This window comes from Heloderma suspectum, chromosome 7 (genome assembly GCF_057233095.1).
Source record: "Heloderma suspectum isolate Gila_16-S chromosome 7, 16-S_ref, whole genome shotgun sequence".
Lineage (NCBI taxonomy): Eukaryota > Metazoa > Chordata > Lepidosauria > Squamata > Helodermatidae > Heloderma > Heloderma suspectum.
The window spans coordinates 39,737,592-39,752,403 of record NC_139464.1 but is presented as its reverse complement, the minus strand read 5'-3'; the positions used below and the strand labels follow the sequence as shown (position 1 = coordinate 39,752,403).

The window sequence follows — 14,812 nt, the reverse complement described above, 5'->3', positions numbered from 1 at the left end:
TCCGGGGGAGGGAAATGCACCCCCCCCCCTGAAATTGCCTACCCTTAATGTAGATTCTTATTCTCATATGCACTGTTGCCCTTATATGAGCTGGACACGCAATCCTTCTCATGTTCTCTGGACAGGCCCTTAATGTGTCCCTAGAGATTCCAAAGCAGACTACTGTTACTGCAGCCTACCCCAACCACAGGTCCAAACATTCTGGCTACAACTAGGCTATGCATGTTCCATGTCTCTGCATGTACAGCGAGGAATTTGGCAAGATGCAACATGCTGCTTCTTTTAAATACTGAAGCAGAGATTCAAGCTGTCTTTGTGCTAATGGGATAAAAGGTTGAAGCCACGTGGGCAGTTTCTGTTCAGAAGCCAAAGACAACCTTGGGAAAACCTTACAGTGATTGTGAGACAAGATTCCTGAGTTCTGCATACCTCCCAAGCCCTGCTCATGTCAGTAATAAAGGAGTTACATCAAAACATATAAACAAGAATGTATCAATATTGATCTGCTTACTCAAGCCCTTTTCCCTTTCGAAACTGAAGTCAATAAACCTTTCCGTGGAGGCCAAAACCTCATAAACTTATTTCTTTCTCATAAGTAATATCAGGTTGGATTGGAATAAAAAAATAATAATACGGAACTAGTATTTCTTCTTCTTCTCCTCCTCCTCCTCGTTATTATTTATTGCATTTCTATACCACCCCATAGCCAAAGCTCTCTGGGTGGTTTACAATAGGTGACACTGTTTTAACTAGTGCTATACATCTCATCCAAGACAAGTCTAAATCCTCTGAAGAATCCAGATCTTGCTATCTTTTATCAAATAGTGCAGAAAAAAATCTATATTAGCTTTGAATGCAGCAGCAATATATACATAAGGGATGGGCAACTTGTGGCCCTCCAGATATTTTGGACTATAACTCTCATCAGGTCTACCCAGCAAAGCCAATGGTGAGATATGATGGGAGTTGTAGGCCAAAACATCTGGAGGGCCACAAGTTGCCCAACCCTGTTGTATTGTCTGTCTGGAACTAGAGAGGGACAAGGCTAGTTGCTGCAAACAGCAATGCCATTATTTAAAATGATGTAAACATTCATATTTTTTACTCTTTATCTTGATTACGGAATCTGGAGTCCCATCTGATTCCACCCTTACAAATACCCTACTTCTGGTCCTTTACCTTTCCCATTATACCCAAGTGCTAACCTTACCCTCTGTGGCGTATGGATGGGTGACAGCATATCCAGATCAGTCATGGGAAACTCCAGGCCCTTCCTCCTCAGGTCCTCATAAACAGCTACAACCCCCGTCAGGTCTGGTGTACTTCGGAATGCATCAGCCCAGGACTGGAGAGACAGGAAAAAGGTGCCATTTCACAGTATTATAATGCATACTCTTTGTTTTAACTCTTATTAAAAAAGCAGGGATATGTGAATGCCATCATCCTGGAAGAGCACTGAAATAGTGCAGAATGTGGTATCAGATGCAGTAATCAGCTTCCTGAAAATCTCAGCTTTTGATTAATTTATTTTTTTAAGACAAGTTTTGGCTACAAAGATATTCTTAAAAATGTGTAGACAATGACAGCTGAAATCTCAAGATCCAGAGGGATGTCCGAGTAAGATTTTCAAGAATTGAAAGCAGGGCTTCAGTGTGCCCTACCTAATTTCTTGCCCTTCATCATATTTAGCAACACCAGAATAAATTAAGCAAAACAACAAATACTGCAGAATGCACTATGAAAAATGAGAGATTGCAAATTAAATACATTTGCATAATATATAAAGGCTGCAGAATTCCACTTTCCTTGGTGGAGGATTTGGAATGCACAGAGTTTTACTTTTTTTTTAGGCTAGAGTACACACAACCCTGAAAATAATCTGGGTGTATGCCACTGCCCAGGTTTAGACTCAAAATTAACTACATGTGTGTGGGAGGGGGGAGGTGCAGGCGAAGTGTTTTATTCTCTATTCTCATAGCTGGGAGCTATGCCGGGAGCCCTTTAGAAGCTCTCTATATAGCCACATTGGTAGAGAGCTTAACAGACAGAATGGCATCCTGCCCCTCTGCTCAATTTGTTGTACAGCTATTTGCCAATGAAGGAAGACAGAAGCATTGCTACAACTGTGCTTCCTCATGCAGCTCACCTCAAGCACTCACCTGTATGAGTGTCAACACCTTATCATGCACAATGGCAGGGGGATTGTTTTTTGGGAGGATGGTTCGCACTAGCACACCTTCCACAAAGTCCTGGCTAGCAATCAGTACGTGGAAGCGGTGGCCACAGTTTTTGACACACGTTTCAAGGACCTGTAGAGCCAAACAAGATGTCAGTGAGGGTACTTTTGGTCTTGCCACTGCTTGCCTTCCTCCTCCCTGATCACAGAAAAAAACCAACATTTAGAAATACACACACAGCACCCTCCCCAACTGGAAGCAGCAGTCTTTCCAGTGCAAAAGGCAGGCAAAGGCCACAACCTGCCAAATAGGTGGGCCGGGGGGGGGGTGCAGTTGCACTCATGCCCTGCTTGTGGGTTCCTGGTCAACAGCTGGTTGGCCACCGTGTGAACAGAAAGCTGGACTAGATAGACCCTTGCTCTGATCCAGCATGGCTCTTCTTATGTTCTTAAATGTGTCAACACAATTGTTGTTTTGGTCTCCAGCATTTCCTTTTGCTTTCAACAGAACACTTTTGCTTTCAACAGAACACTTGTGACATAATTGTTGTAGTCTTTTGGTGCTTTCCCACTACTTAACCTGAGACTGGACATTCCAGCTCAGAGGTCACACCTCTTTCCCAGAGATATCCAGGAGAGAGACCACCTTCAGAACGTTCCTGCCCTTTAGTCAGCTACTGAAATCAACAGAGTTCTTTTGTAATGACAACCTGCCCCTTAAACCCCCACCCAACCAAAAGATGGTAAGAAGCAAAGGCAGAAAACGGGGGCAAGGCGTGATGGCTTTGTATTACTGAAAAAAGGGGACGATACTCACTGTCAAAGCCAGCATGACCTCATGAAAGTTCTTATTCCCTACAATCCTTTTCTTTATGGCTCGGAAGGCATCTTTGGGCCTAACAGCAGGAGAAGCAAGATTACAAAAGCACTAGCACTGGAACACAGACAAAATATATTGCTGCAATTTGCCAGGCCATAAGTTCTTGGCCAGTTTTAGTCCTCAGTCACTACTATTTTAGAGTCACACAAGCAATTAAACAGCCAACCCAGTGAGCTAAACTAGTCCATCCCCACAATACCAGTAGCAGCAACTTTATCTGCACAAATTTAATTTGCCTGGAACAAGGGACCAATGTGTAGGGACTGCAAGGAGGAAGAGGAGGAGTGCAAGGAGCAAGACAAGTACAAACAGAAATATGGATAAACAGCTCACAGGCAAGAAATGTATGAATCCACCCTAATCATGCCCAGGCAAAATCGGATGGTGTGGGCTGGTTTGGAAGTAGAGGAAAGATTTATATCTACAGCAGGGATGGGGAACACATGGCCCATGGGCCACGTGTGCCCCCCCTGGCCTTTTTTGTGGCCCCCACTGCCATGATGCTACTGAATTTGCTGATGAAATTCCATGGCGCTGCAGGAAAAAAGGTGCCGATTTTGCTTTAAACCAAGCATGGAGGAAGTGGCAAATTCAGCAGCACAGTGGCATGTGTGTGCAGTGGTGGCAGTGGGTGGTGTGGGTGGGGGTATGGTGCTGAGGGGGGTCCAGGGGGGTAATGTAGCCCCATGGCCCCCTGACTCTTTGGACGTTACCAACCCTTGATCTACAGCATGTCAGAAAGGGGCAGCTATTGGGCTAAAACAGAGCAGGACATAAAACAGTCTACCAACAGAAGAATACCCTGTTTTCAATGGGCAAGTTCACTCTGAAATCCTGAGATCAGTACCACTGATAGCTTTACAGGTGGAACCATGTACATGCTTCCTGTTGCCATGTTATGTAAGATGCAGAATTAAGACAGCACAACCTACAGAACATTATTTATTTTGGTCATGTCTTGCTTTCTTGATACTGAGCATTCAGAAAGATTGTAAAGTATCTTACTGTAACTGTTTTTTTTAAAGCTGTTTTAATTTGTTTTTAAATTTTGAATGTTAAAGATTTTATATTACATTTTTATTATATTGTATTTGTGGGTTGTCATTTTTGTGAATCGCCCAGTGAGCTTTGGCTACTGGGCCATATAGAAATGAGATGAAATAGCCAAAGTTTGACTGATACCTTGCAACCTTTTCCCCACACAGACAAGCAGCAGCTCGTATCTTTGTGCTGCTGTTTTGTAGTTTTGTATGAGTGGGTGGGGAAAAGGTGGAATGGAATGAACAGCAGTGTAGAGGATGAGAAGCAGAGCTAGGATAATGAAAGTCAGATGTGGCCTTGCTATGAGGCAGGGGATTTTACATCTCATTAAAGGTGGCCGGGGACCACCCAGCAATAATCTGGCTGTGACTCCTGCTGCTGCCTGACAAGCCCACTGGGGGACCCACTGATGGAGGAGGGGTACTTTCCTGAGGGCTCCTTGAAACCTCGACGTGCCCCTGAATATGATTATTAGCCATAACAACATCATGACCCTTTCAATATACAAAGCATTCCAGAATGGTTATCTCGACAACGAGTCTTCTTGCAGCACTTTACAAGGGCTGAGAAATCTATTATGATGTGAAATTTGCAGATTAGATCACTTCATCAGAGTCAGTTTTATTTTATCCTGACAACAAATTTAGGCTGGGAGATACTGAGTGGTCTCAAGTTACTAAGTTTGCAGCTAAGCTAGGATGTGAGTCAACATCGACCATGTCCAAGTAAAATATTCTAATAGAATGGACTCGTTGAGCAATGATAGAATTGTTGTGGCCAAGAATGTATAATACTGAAGAGAGGGAGAGTGGGTAGAAATGTGAGGCAGGGCTATGTTGGGCACATGTTGGGCCAGTGATGTGGGGCTGGAATAGAAACGGGGGGCTGCAAGGTAGGGGTGAAATACTGTTGACAGAAATAGATGACATGGCTTCAGGGTTTATGAGAATGAAGAGTGCTAGAAGGCTTCCCTCAGCTTCTGCATGGTAGAAACAGATGCAGCCACGTAAACACTGCTTTGCATTCCATGGAGCACCATTCCTATTACATGCTGTTCTTGCCCTTACTGAGGTCACCAGCAAGCCCAACAAAAGCTATTTATAGGGTTAAGCATGGAAGGATTTGGCATTCCACAGATTTCTGGATGTCTCAAGGCTGGTTTGCCTGAGGTAAGCAATGACGAGGAAAACATATGGGGTGGGGGGAGAGGGTGTCAAGTGTGTGTGCGTGAACTGGAAACTTTACACTTCCCTCTCTATCTCCCTGATTTTACCGTATTATCAATATGCCTGAGAGCAGAACCCCACCTGGAACTGGATAAAATCAGAGCACTGAGTGGGCCAGCTAAGATTTTTCAGTCTCCTCACCAGTATGGAGAGTATTAATATGCCAGAGAGAGGGAAGAAGGAAGAGAGAGAGAAAGAAGTGGAGAAAGAAAAAGTGAGGGCTATAAGAAGAAACACAACACACAGTAAGCTGACTTTCATGAGAAAGGGATAAGAACAGTCTCAAATAAAAAAAATGTCAGGAAAAGAGTAGGAGACTGATTTTACCCCCCATGCAAAGAACTATGGGTAATAGCTAATGGAGTCTCGATGGTCTTATAGGCCCCTTCCAACCCTACTATTCTTTTCTGTCAGTCTTTGGCAGGTGGTGGCACAAAAGCAGGTTTTGAGCAGCACATCTGTCTAACAGCATTCTCTTCAGAAAGCGTCAACAGACCTAGTCTTGGGCTTTTAAGTCTAATAACTTACACTACCTCCCTCTACACAGATCGTTTTCCCCTGAACTGGGTGTTCCTGAAAGTATTTGAGAAGATTTGTGTGCAGCACTGTAGGCTGATGCAAGTGCATCAGTGGACTCACCCAAGGACATGGATAAATGTCACCTGCCCTTTTGTAGCAGTGTCTTACCCTTCTTCTGTCTCGTTAATGATGTCGCAGATCTCCATGTTGAGGGCCCAGTCTTCATTCTGCCGGGAGCCATCAGTAGCTTTCTCTGAGGGGGGAGAAGAAAAACCAACAACCACAAGACTAAAGACATCTCTAGACTGGCTTTTGAAGCATGAAAGACTGTTACAATAGAACTACTGTTAGGGGTGAGACTGGAAGAGAGGAGGCAGCAGCACTCCTCCAGAAATACACCTCCTGCCAAAGAATAACCTCCACAGGCTGTCAGAAGCATTGGCAGCCTGTGAGGTCATGACATCCATGGGCACTCCTAGCCACTCAGCAGCCTGCATGGGCCAACGGTAATAGATGCTACACCTTTGCCTCATGAAATCCTCTGGTAAGGGCAGTGGGTCCCCTTCGCTCCTGCAGCAGCCAGGAGTTGGGAGCCTGCAGTGAACTGCCTCCCAAGCCGCTGCTGATTAGAAGTCTCCAGCTAACTGCATCAGCTTCTGATTGTGACAAGTGCTACAGGCAGCCTTCCTCAACCTGGTGCTCTCCCAAGGTTTTGGACTTGAACTCCCATCAGCCCAAGCCAGCATAGCCAACTGTCAGGGATGGAGGGAGTTGTGATCCCAAACCACCTGGTGGGCACAAGGTTGGGGATGGCTGTGCTACAGTTAACCAGAGAGCCACATTCCAGCTCTCTCGTCATGGTGCTGCCCATGCACCCTGCACCCCTCCAGCAGCATAGGACCAGAGAGAGAGAGAGAGAGAGAGAGAATAAGGCAGGCAGCTACTTCCTAGTTCCTGTCTGGTGCTGCACAGAGAATGGTATTTGTGGGACACTGCAAGGACGCAACAGATGGCGGTCTTTGCTGGCAGCTAGGAGCAGCATTGCCATATTCAGAGGCCAGACCAACAAGGAGGAATGACTCTCTCTGTAACACCTATTTGTGAACATCCAGGAGCATATGGCTGGTCAGAAAGGATGGTCCTGTGGGAGGCCAATTCAGGAGCAAAAGTATTTGCATATATAAGGAGGAGGGGAATTAAGCATCTCCCCCCATATGGATCTTGCCCTCTGTGGGCCTTCCCCTGAGTTCACTTCAGATGGGAATTTGTTGGAGTAGCTAGAGATACGAAGGCCTGGGGAAAAAAAACAAAGCAAAAATGAGTGCGGAAGGCACAGAATAAATTGAGGGAAAATGTTTTTCTCCAGGGATTTTTAGAAAAATTGAGGGGGGGAGTCCCCACCCCTGAACTTTTCCATTCCTCTTCCCCCTGTCCCCTCTTCCCAAGCTTTCACATCTCTAGGGGTACCATTACAGGGCATATGGTTGCTCACTTCATTTATTATTGTATTTTTACCACCAGGGGTGGGACAGGAACCAAACTAACCTAGGCTATCTCTGGCCCTACCAAAAAATGTAGTAGCTATTTAATTTGTAGAAGGTTCTTCAGTGGGAAGAATGAGATGAGATATCCAAATGTACGGGATGGATAGCAGAACTAACTGGAGGCAAATCTAGTCTGCATTTCATGGTGCCCCATTTAGTTAGCAGTTTGTGAATTTGCCACGCTGTTACTCAGGACGAGCGATGAACAACAAGCTGTTATTATCAGTTGCCAGTGTCTCTACCCTGTAATCAGCTCAGTCTCAACCCCCTAGGGCAAGGGGACGGAGTATGTCCGGGCGGGTGTACTACCAGTGTGCAAAAGGAAAATGGATACCAAGTCAGCAGCAGAGGCAGCTGGGACTCTACAAAGCAACAGGCTGAAGAGAAAAGCAGAACTGAGAGAGCAACTCAATCCACTGTCCACAGTAGCATTTACAAGTGGCCAGTGGGGGAAGTGGGAGAACCAAAAATACAGGTCAGGGTACCCAGACATACAGGTTAGGGTAGCCACTTATTTTTTCCTAGCAGTGCTCCTGTGCCTTTGACAGGTGTATAAACAGAACTTCATTGCTCCATGCCTTTCCCATCACAGCACTGTGAGTGGCAGGAAAAACGTTCCCAGTAGAATGTCTGCAGGCTTAGTAAAGAAACAGGAGTGGTGGTCCTGCCACTGCTTATTTAACTTATTCATTTACATGTTAAAACATGAATATATAAATGATGTTAGTGTTGCTCAAGGAAAAACACACAAATTAACCATTTTAAACTATTCTTATAATGTAACAATAAAGAATTAAGATATTAAAACAGCAGCAAAAAGCAACAGAACTCAGCAATAAAAATCATTCTTTTAAACCCCCAGAGACTCTTAAAAATGAAATTCAGTAAGGTCCAAATGCTTTCCTAAAAAGGAGGGTTTTAACCATCTTGTGGAAGGTCCTTAGACAGGAGGTGAGACAGGCTTCCTTGGAAGGGAATTCCAGAGCAGCAGACACCTCCTTTTAATTTTTTTCTCAAAGCAAATTGTGCTCAATCTCCATGAGGTTATTTGATTGAATAAACTAGGATTAGGAATTGCTTGGCTACAAAAATCATGACAAATGACACAGGCAGTGCGGGGCAGGGGGGAAGGACAGATGTGGAATGGCAAAGATTCAAGTTGTACAGAGATAGAAAGGGACCTACACACCTGAGCAGACACACCTTTTTAGAAACGCTGACAAATATCACCTTTCCTTTAAGAATGTGCCATCTTTAAAAGATTTTCCCCCTACAATGCTGAGGGCTAGAAACCTTTGTGAATCCTGTACAGGTAACAGCATTCTATGCTCTATGTGAGGACTATGCACCTAGAGTATGCATACAGCAGCATTATTAATCAGAACTGCCTGTGCCACTTCAGACTGCAGGTGATGGGTGCCACTTTTGAATTTTTCCTGCTCACACCTCTAAGCCTGTGGTCACTCTAGCACTCTCCTCCACTACTGTTTCTTCTGCCTGGGTTTTGACAGCAACGCTGCTCCCAATGCAACGAGATCCTGTCAAGGTCCCAAAATATTTACTTTGTAGAAAGGAATGCAAACAAGCTGCACATACATACTCCTCTGACTGCCTGGGAAAGCGGCTTTCTTAAAGGAAAGAAACAAGTCCAAAGGAGCAATATCCAACCAAATGGCTACAACATTAGGTAATGGCTAGTAATTGGCAGTCGTGGGATCGAGTTTTACTCTGGCCAACAGCTTTGGAAGGCGAAACAATTCCCTTTACTTTGATGCAGGGAAGTTGCACGTGGATATCAGAGCTGAGAGCAATGCTATCAAGTACATGGTTGAGGGAGGAGCATGATTAGGAAAGAGGTCCAAGGACAGAGCAAGCAACAACCTGAGGGTGTACAAGGAAGGCTGTGAATGCTGTGCATCCGAAGTAAAAATAGGAAATCCAAAGTGGTCTCAGAATGTAGTGTGCACATTTGCACTGTGCAAATTGTCAGTTTTGAGACTGCTTTAATGAAAGCAAAGATTCACTGGAAGCCACATTTCATACCGCTTCCCATGCTGTGTTTTGTGGACCGCACATGATACACTCAGCTTTAGATATAAGCAAAATTGTACAACTCGAGGACAAGAGTGTGAGCCAGGAAGTCCCTAGCCCAAATTTCACCAGCCATGAACTCACTAGGGGGCTTCAGGCAAGCCAGTCTACTTCAGCCTCAGCTTCTCTCTGCAATCTTGGGATAATAATACTGCCCTACCTTATAGTTTTGTAAGGATTACTGAGCTAGTGAATGTGACGCACACTGAATATAATAGAACACGCCTCTCTTCCAGATCCAAGCAGAACACATCGTACAAGTACCACTAATTCTATTTATCATCTTTGGGAACTGTCAAACATATTGCCAGCACTTTAGCACCCCTTCTGAAAGACCACTGGAGTTCAGGTGGATATGGTTGGCTGAGGGCGGGGGGAAGAAGAGGTGCCCATGTGGGTGATGTGACTCATCATCCAACACTCTAGCTCAGGGGTTTTCAGTGTCTGATAAGAAGCCTCACATAAATGGAAAAGCTTCTTACATAATTCTACTCAAGTAGACCTAAAAGAAATAGATCATCTCATTCTGCCTCTGGGTGTGAGATGAATGAAGAAAGAAAGAAAGAAAGAAAGAAAGAAAGAGAGGGAGTATTGCCACATGGTACTGCTGGGAACGACTACCAACAAGAGAAGTGTGGCACACAGCTGCTGACAGTACATTGACTGTGTTTGATAAGTTGGCACTCTACCTGCTGATCTAAGAAACACAGTTTATAAGGGGGCAAGTTGTGTAAGGGGGAACTTCCCTGGGGGGTGCATCACACTCCAAGGAGAACCACTTGACTGATCCCAGTGCAGCTTTCCCCAACTTAGTGCCTTCCTGATGTCTTGGACTACAACTTCCACCATTCTCCAGCTGGCCATGCTGAAGGACACCAGGTTGGGGGAAGCTGTTCTAACCTATACAGCCATCGTGCGTCGCTGTGACTGAGCATTTTAGAGAGATGCTTCAAAGAGCTAGAATTTTAATCTCTCCCAGCCACTCAAATAATGCTTCTTACCCTTTAAGCCCATGAAATGGATTTCAAGCTTATGATGTTTAGTATGTTTTGATACTTCCCCCCCCCCCGCCCCCCAAAAAAGGCAGGAGGGAGAGGAAATCCTGGATTGTACTCCTTTGATGAAGGTTTTCAGAAACACAAAGGCTATTCATTGGTCACATGAAAGATCTGGATGCTGGGGGCAGCTTTGGGAGTTGTAATTGGAACCATCCACACCTCCTGAAATCTAACCCAGGCCAACATGGCTTCTGAGCCATGACTCAGACAACACAAGCACCCAAATTTCACCTGACAACAAACATTCCAAATTGTAGGTTATCAGATGGAGGGCCAGAGACTAATTCCAAATGGCAAGCTGAACATTCCAAGCTGTGAGCATCTCTGGCAACTTCAAACCTAGTTAAGAAGGGTGTTACTCTGCCTCCAGGGTGTGGTGACTGGCAATTTGTCACATAACACTGAAGCGTTATGTTTTACAGGCTGGTCAGGTTATTTCAGATTTCAAGGGGACACTTTCAGGTTTCACTCTGAAACTAAAGTGTTTACTTGTTGTCCTCAAAGGAAAAGTGCCAGGAAAGGCTTCAGTGAAGATTCTCAGCATCACTAAGAACTTCAGCATACAGAGACTGGGAGGGAACATCAGGGACTAGGATATACTATTAATACCTAGCACAGACTGAACAAATTTCATAGTTATAAAATATGGCTTTTAAATCACACTTTAGCCCAACAATTCCCTGTGATATGGAATTCAGTGCTGATTAGTGTTGCAAATAATGTATGTGCTTCCATTGAATTAGGCAGTGATTTAAAGTTGGTTTTCAATTTCCAAAATATTACCTGTACTGTAAAACTACAATATTTCATTCAATGTAAATCATTTTTACTCAACTGATGTTGTCAAGAACAACAGTCCTAATTAACTAATACAGTGTTGTGTACTGCAAGGGTGAGCAGAAGGTACACTGGGATCTACTAGTAGATCTTGGGGATGATTTGCAAGGAATTGGCAAGAATTTCTGACTCTGAATGGTTTAACAAAAGCAACAACAAAAAGGACTCCCCATTCCCACCCCTAAATTAGGTTGCTGAAATGAAGAAAGCTTTGGGGGAAACTAGGAGTGGTTTTGTGTGTGAAAGGACTGTGAGATCAGTTCTATCCTGAAAACAAATTATTGGGCTGAGCATGTGCTCAGAGGCACCCTGGTCCTTAATTGTAAGTGTACAGAAGCCCCACTGTGCCACCATTTTGTATCTGACTCTGGTTGGTGTATCTTGAGATTATGGTAAAAATGAAGTAGATCCATCAAGCCTGATCTGTCCAGCCCTGTATGTACACTGCCTGCCATTTTTTTTCAGATTATGTGGGTTAATGACCACCTAGTACTATTGTCAGTGCAGCAAATCAGTATGTACTGGGAAAATGAACTAATTAGGAAGAGAAGAGAACTATGCCATCTCATGCTATCTCTTGCTCCAGTTTCAATGTCTGAATCATCTTTCATTAATCAGTCACTGTCCCAAGGCCATTCACCATTAAAGTCTACTCTGTACAGAAAATGCACACCTCTAACAGAGTAGTGACTATAACATTCCCATAACAAATGTGGTTGATCTTGATTCATCAGTGGGTCACCAAAGCCCTGAATGTGGACTGATACACTGTTTTTCCCTGCACAATGGAAGCCTAGTGAACCTTACATTGTCAGAAGATAGATGAGAATGACAGAGCTTTCCTGTACATTCCAGTTTTTTTGTGCATCTAGGACTAGCCAAAGCTGGAGCAAATATACTGGATTAGGCATACCCCTGCTCTTAAGGCTGTTTTGTTTTGTTTCTGTTTGCCTAAAATGTACAAGAAATAATCCAAATATACATGATTATTATAAGGGTGCTTCCAGGGCTCCTAGCACTAAAACTTGGAAGGCATTGTGCAGCTGTTCCATCTTTCTTTCCTTAAAGGATTTTTTCTGGCAAGAGGACAGATGGAAGAACTGGTGGGAACGCATGGGAGGGCTACAAATGGAAGACGACACTGTCTGGACCTCCCATAAAATTTCACGAATGAGGCAGTGTGATTGCACAATAAAAGCTTCGTCTTGAAGCACCCTAAGTGTTCTAAAGTTACAAGGGAAGGCCTTCTGTGAATCTATGAAGTGGGCCAGGGCATGATGTAAACAGGAAGGAATTCATCTGCAGAAGGAGCATGTGAATCACTCATATAAGCCAATATGCTTTGATATACAATTCTACGAAGACATGCAGTTTTATAAGACACAGCAAAGAGTGGCTCCAAGTGAATCGGTAACTTTCCCGCTTGCCATGGAATTGTCCCTGGCAGCAAAGAACAGCTCCAAAGTAAATATGTAACTTTTCCTCTTGCAGTGCAATTCTTGGCACCAAAAGCCACCACGATCAGGAAATGAGCATTCTTCTCATGTCCTCACCTTTACAAACCACCTGCAGCATACCTCCTATGGATATCAATGGATTGCTTTAGAAATCAGTTGTACCTGTCCTCCTATGCAGTGCCACCTGGCACCCACAAGCAACTGCTAGGGCCTTACCACCTTGGTGGGCATACAGGCAGGGCCCAGTGTTGATGCCTGCCCTGAGCTACATACATCCCACCCCCTGAGTGGTAGCTGTGTTAGTCTATTGCAGCAAAAACAACGAAGAGTCTTGTAGCAGCTTAAAGACTGGCATAAGCTTCATGGACTACAGCCCACTTCATCAGATGCATGAAGTGTTATCCTAAGCTAAATGTATATAATAGATACACACATGCTCAGAGGCACGGGAGATTGCAAAAAGCCAGGTCAGAGGGAAATGAAATGCAGAAAGTATAGACAGTACTTAACTTAAGTAAGCCATAATGTAAAGTAAGCCATTAACTTAAGCCATAAGGAGATTGTTAATCTTTAGGTGCCAGAAAACTCCTTGCTGTTTCAAATAGTTGTTCTGGCCAGATGCCCTTATCAGAAGCAGGTGGCTGCATCTAGCTGACATTTAAATTTCCTACAATGCCCTGGAGCAAGGCTATGAGGGAGGCACTGTAGGAAATTTAAATGGGTTAGAGCCACCTGTCCAGGTCTGCTGCTGCCATCACCACCATCCAACGGAAGAAGGGCTCACCCTTGCCCACACTGCCATACACATTCAGATTTGGTGATCCCCTGCAAACAACACTGTTGCTGGGGATTTTTCTCTACCAGGGACAACCACTGAGTGACATTTAGGACTGCCATTTCTTATCTTTAGGGCGTTGGTCAGCAACTGGTTTTGCTTGGAGGAGCAAATGAAAGGCAAGGAGCCATTAACTCAAATGCCACCCAGTCAATTGGCCTACCAAGACATTCTGTTCTGACACACGCTGCTTCCTCCTACACACCACACTTATTGCCCTTAGTATGGCAAGCAACTGAGGGGAGCAGTGGTACTCTCCTCAGGGGCTTCCAGGCTGCTGACTGGCACTTTAAGCCAGCCTTCCCCAACCTAGTGCCCTCCAGACGCATTGGGCTACAACTCCCAACATTCCAATACAGCATGGCCATTGGTCATGACTTTGAATCCACAGGGATTGTGGGTGATGTTGTAGTCCAGGAGTATGCAAGCTGGTGCCGTCCAGGAGTTTTGGACTATAACTCCCACAATCCCTGGCCACTGGCTATGCTGGCTGGGGTTTATGGGAGCTGTAGTCCAAAACCTCTGAAGGGCACTAGGCTGCCTACCCCTGCTGTCGTCCAATACTCCTGAGGGATACCAGGTTGGGGAACGGCCGCTGTAGACTCCCCCTCAACGGTTCTCAAGCAGCCCCCTTTGAAAACAGAGCTGGAATGAGCCGCCATCTACGGGGCGCCATCGTCCAAGGGGGCGCGCCGCTCCTTCGCTCGGGGGCGCGGTCTCTTTAAATGAGCGAACTTTATCCCCTTCCCGAGACCCCCCACCGTCCCCACCCCACGCCAGGATTGGCTCCGGAGGCCTGCCCCAAGAGCCCGCCTCTCGGATCGCTCCCCATTGCCCACCAGCCGGCGTCCATCCAAAGAGCTCCGCGTTCCCATTGGTTCAGATGGCCCCGAACCCCGCCTTCGCCGACCATAAGCTCCGCCCACGCGCCACCAACCCCCCCCCCCTCCAGCCTGAGGTAAGGAATGTCAGGAAAGAAACCGCAGAGCCACACGCAGGAATTGAACTCGCGGGGCGCGCCCGATGAGGGAAGCGGCACGGCGCGGCGCGGCGGGCTTACCGATGCGCTGCCCCACCGGAGAGCTGAAAGGGTTGCCCAGGAGAAACTCCATCATCGCCGCCACAGCTCCGCCGAGATCAGCTGACAC

The 14,812-nt window shown here is 45.4% G+C and overlaps 1 protein-coding gene across 7 annotated transcripts in view; it reads right to left on the bottom strand.

Moving 5' to 3' along the window:
• Positions 1 to 14,812, bottom strand: part of TOM1 (target of myb1 membrane trafficking protein) — a 35,400-nt gene extending 20,588 nt beyond the window's left edge. For all 7 annotated transcript variants that reach the window (XM_084809699.1, XM_084809701.1, XM_084809698.1 and 4 more), the window contains exons 1-5: positions 14,725 to 14,812; positions 6,011 to 6,095; positions 2,994 to 3,072; positions 2,160 to 2,309; positions 1,211 to 1,345 (exon numbers count right to left, since the gene is read on the bottom strand). In XM_084809699.1, coding sequence (XP_084665825.1) covers positions 1,211 to 1,345; positions 2,160 to 2,309; positions 2,994 to 3,072; positions 6,011 to 6,095; positions 14,725 to 14,779 — 504 coding nt within the window. In that variant the 5' untranslated portion in view covers positions 14,780 to 14,812. The remainder of the gene's footprint in view (positions 1 to 1,210; positions 1,346 to 2,159; positions 2,310 to 2,993; positions 3,073 to 6,010; positions 6,096 to 14,724) is intronic.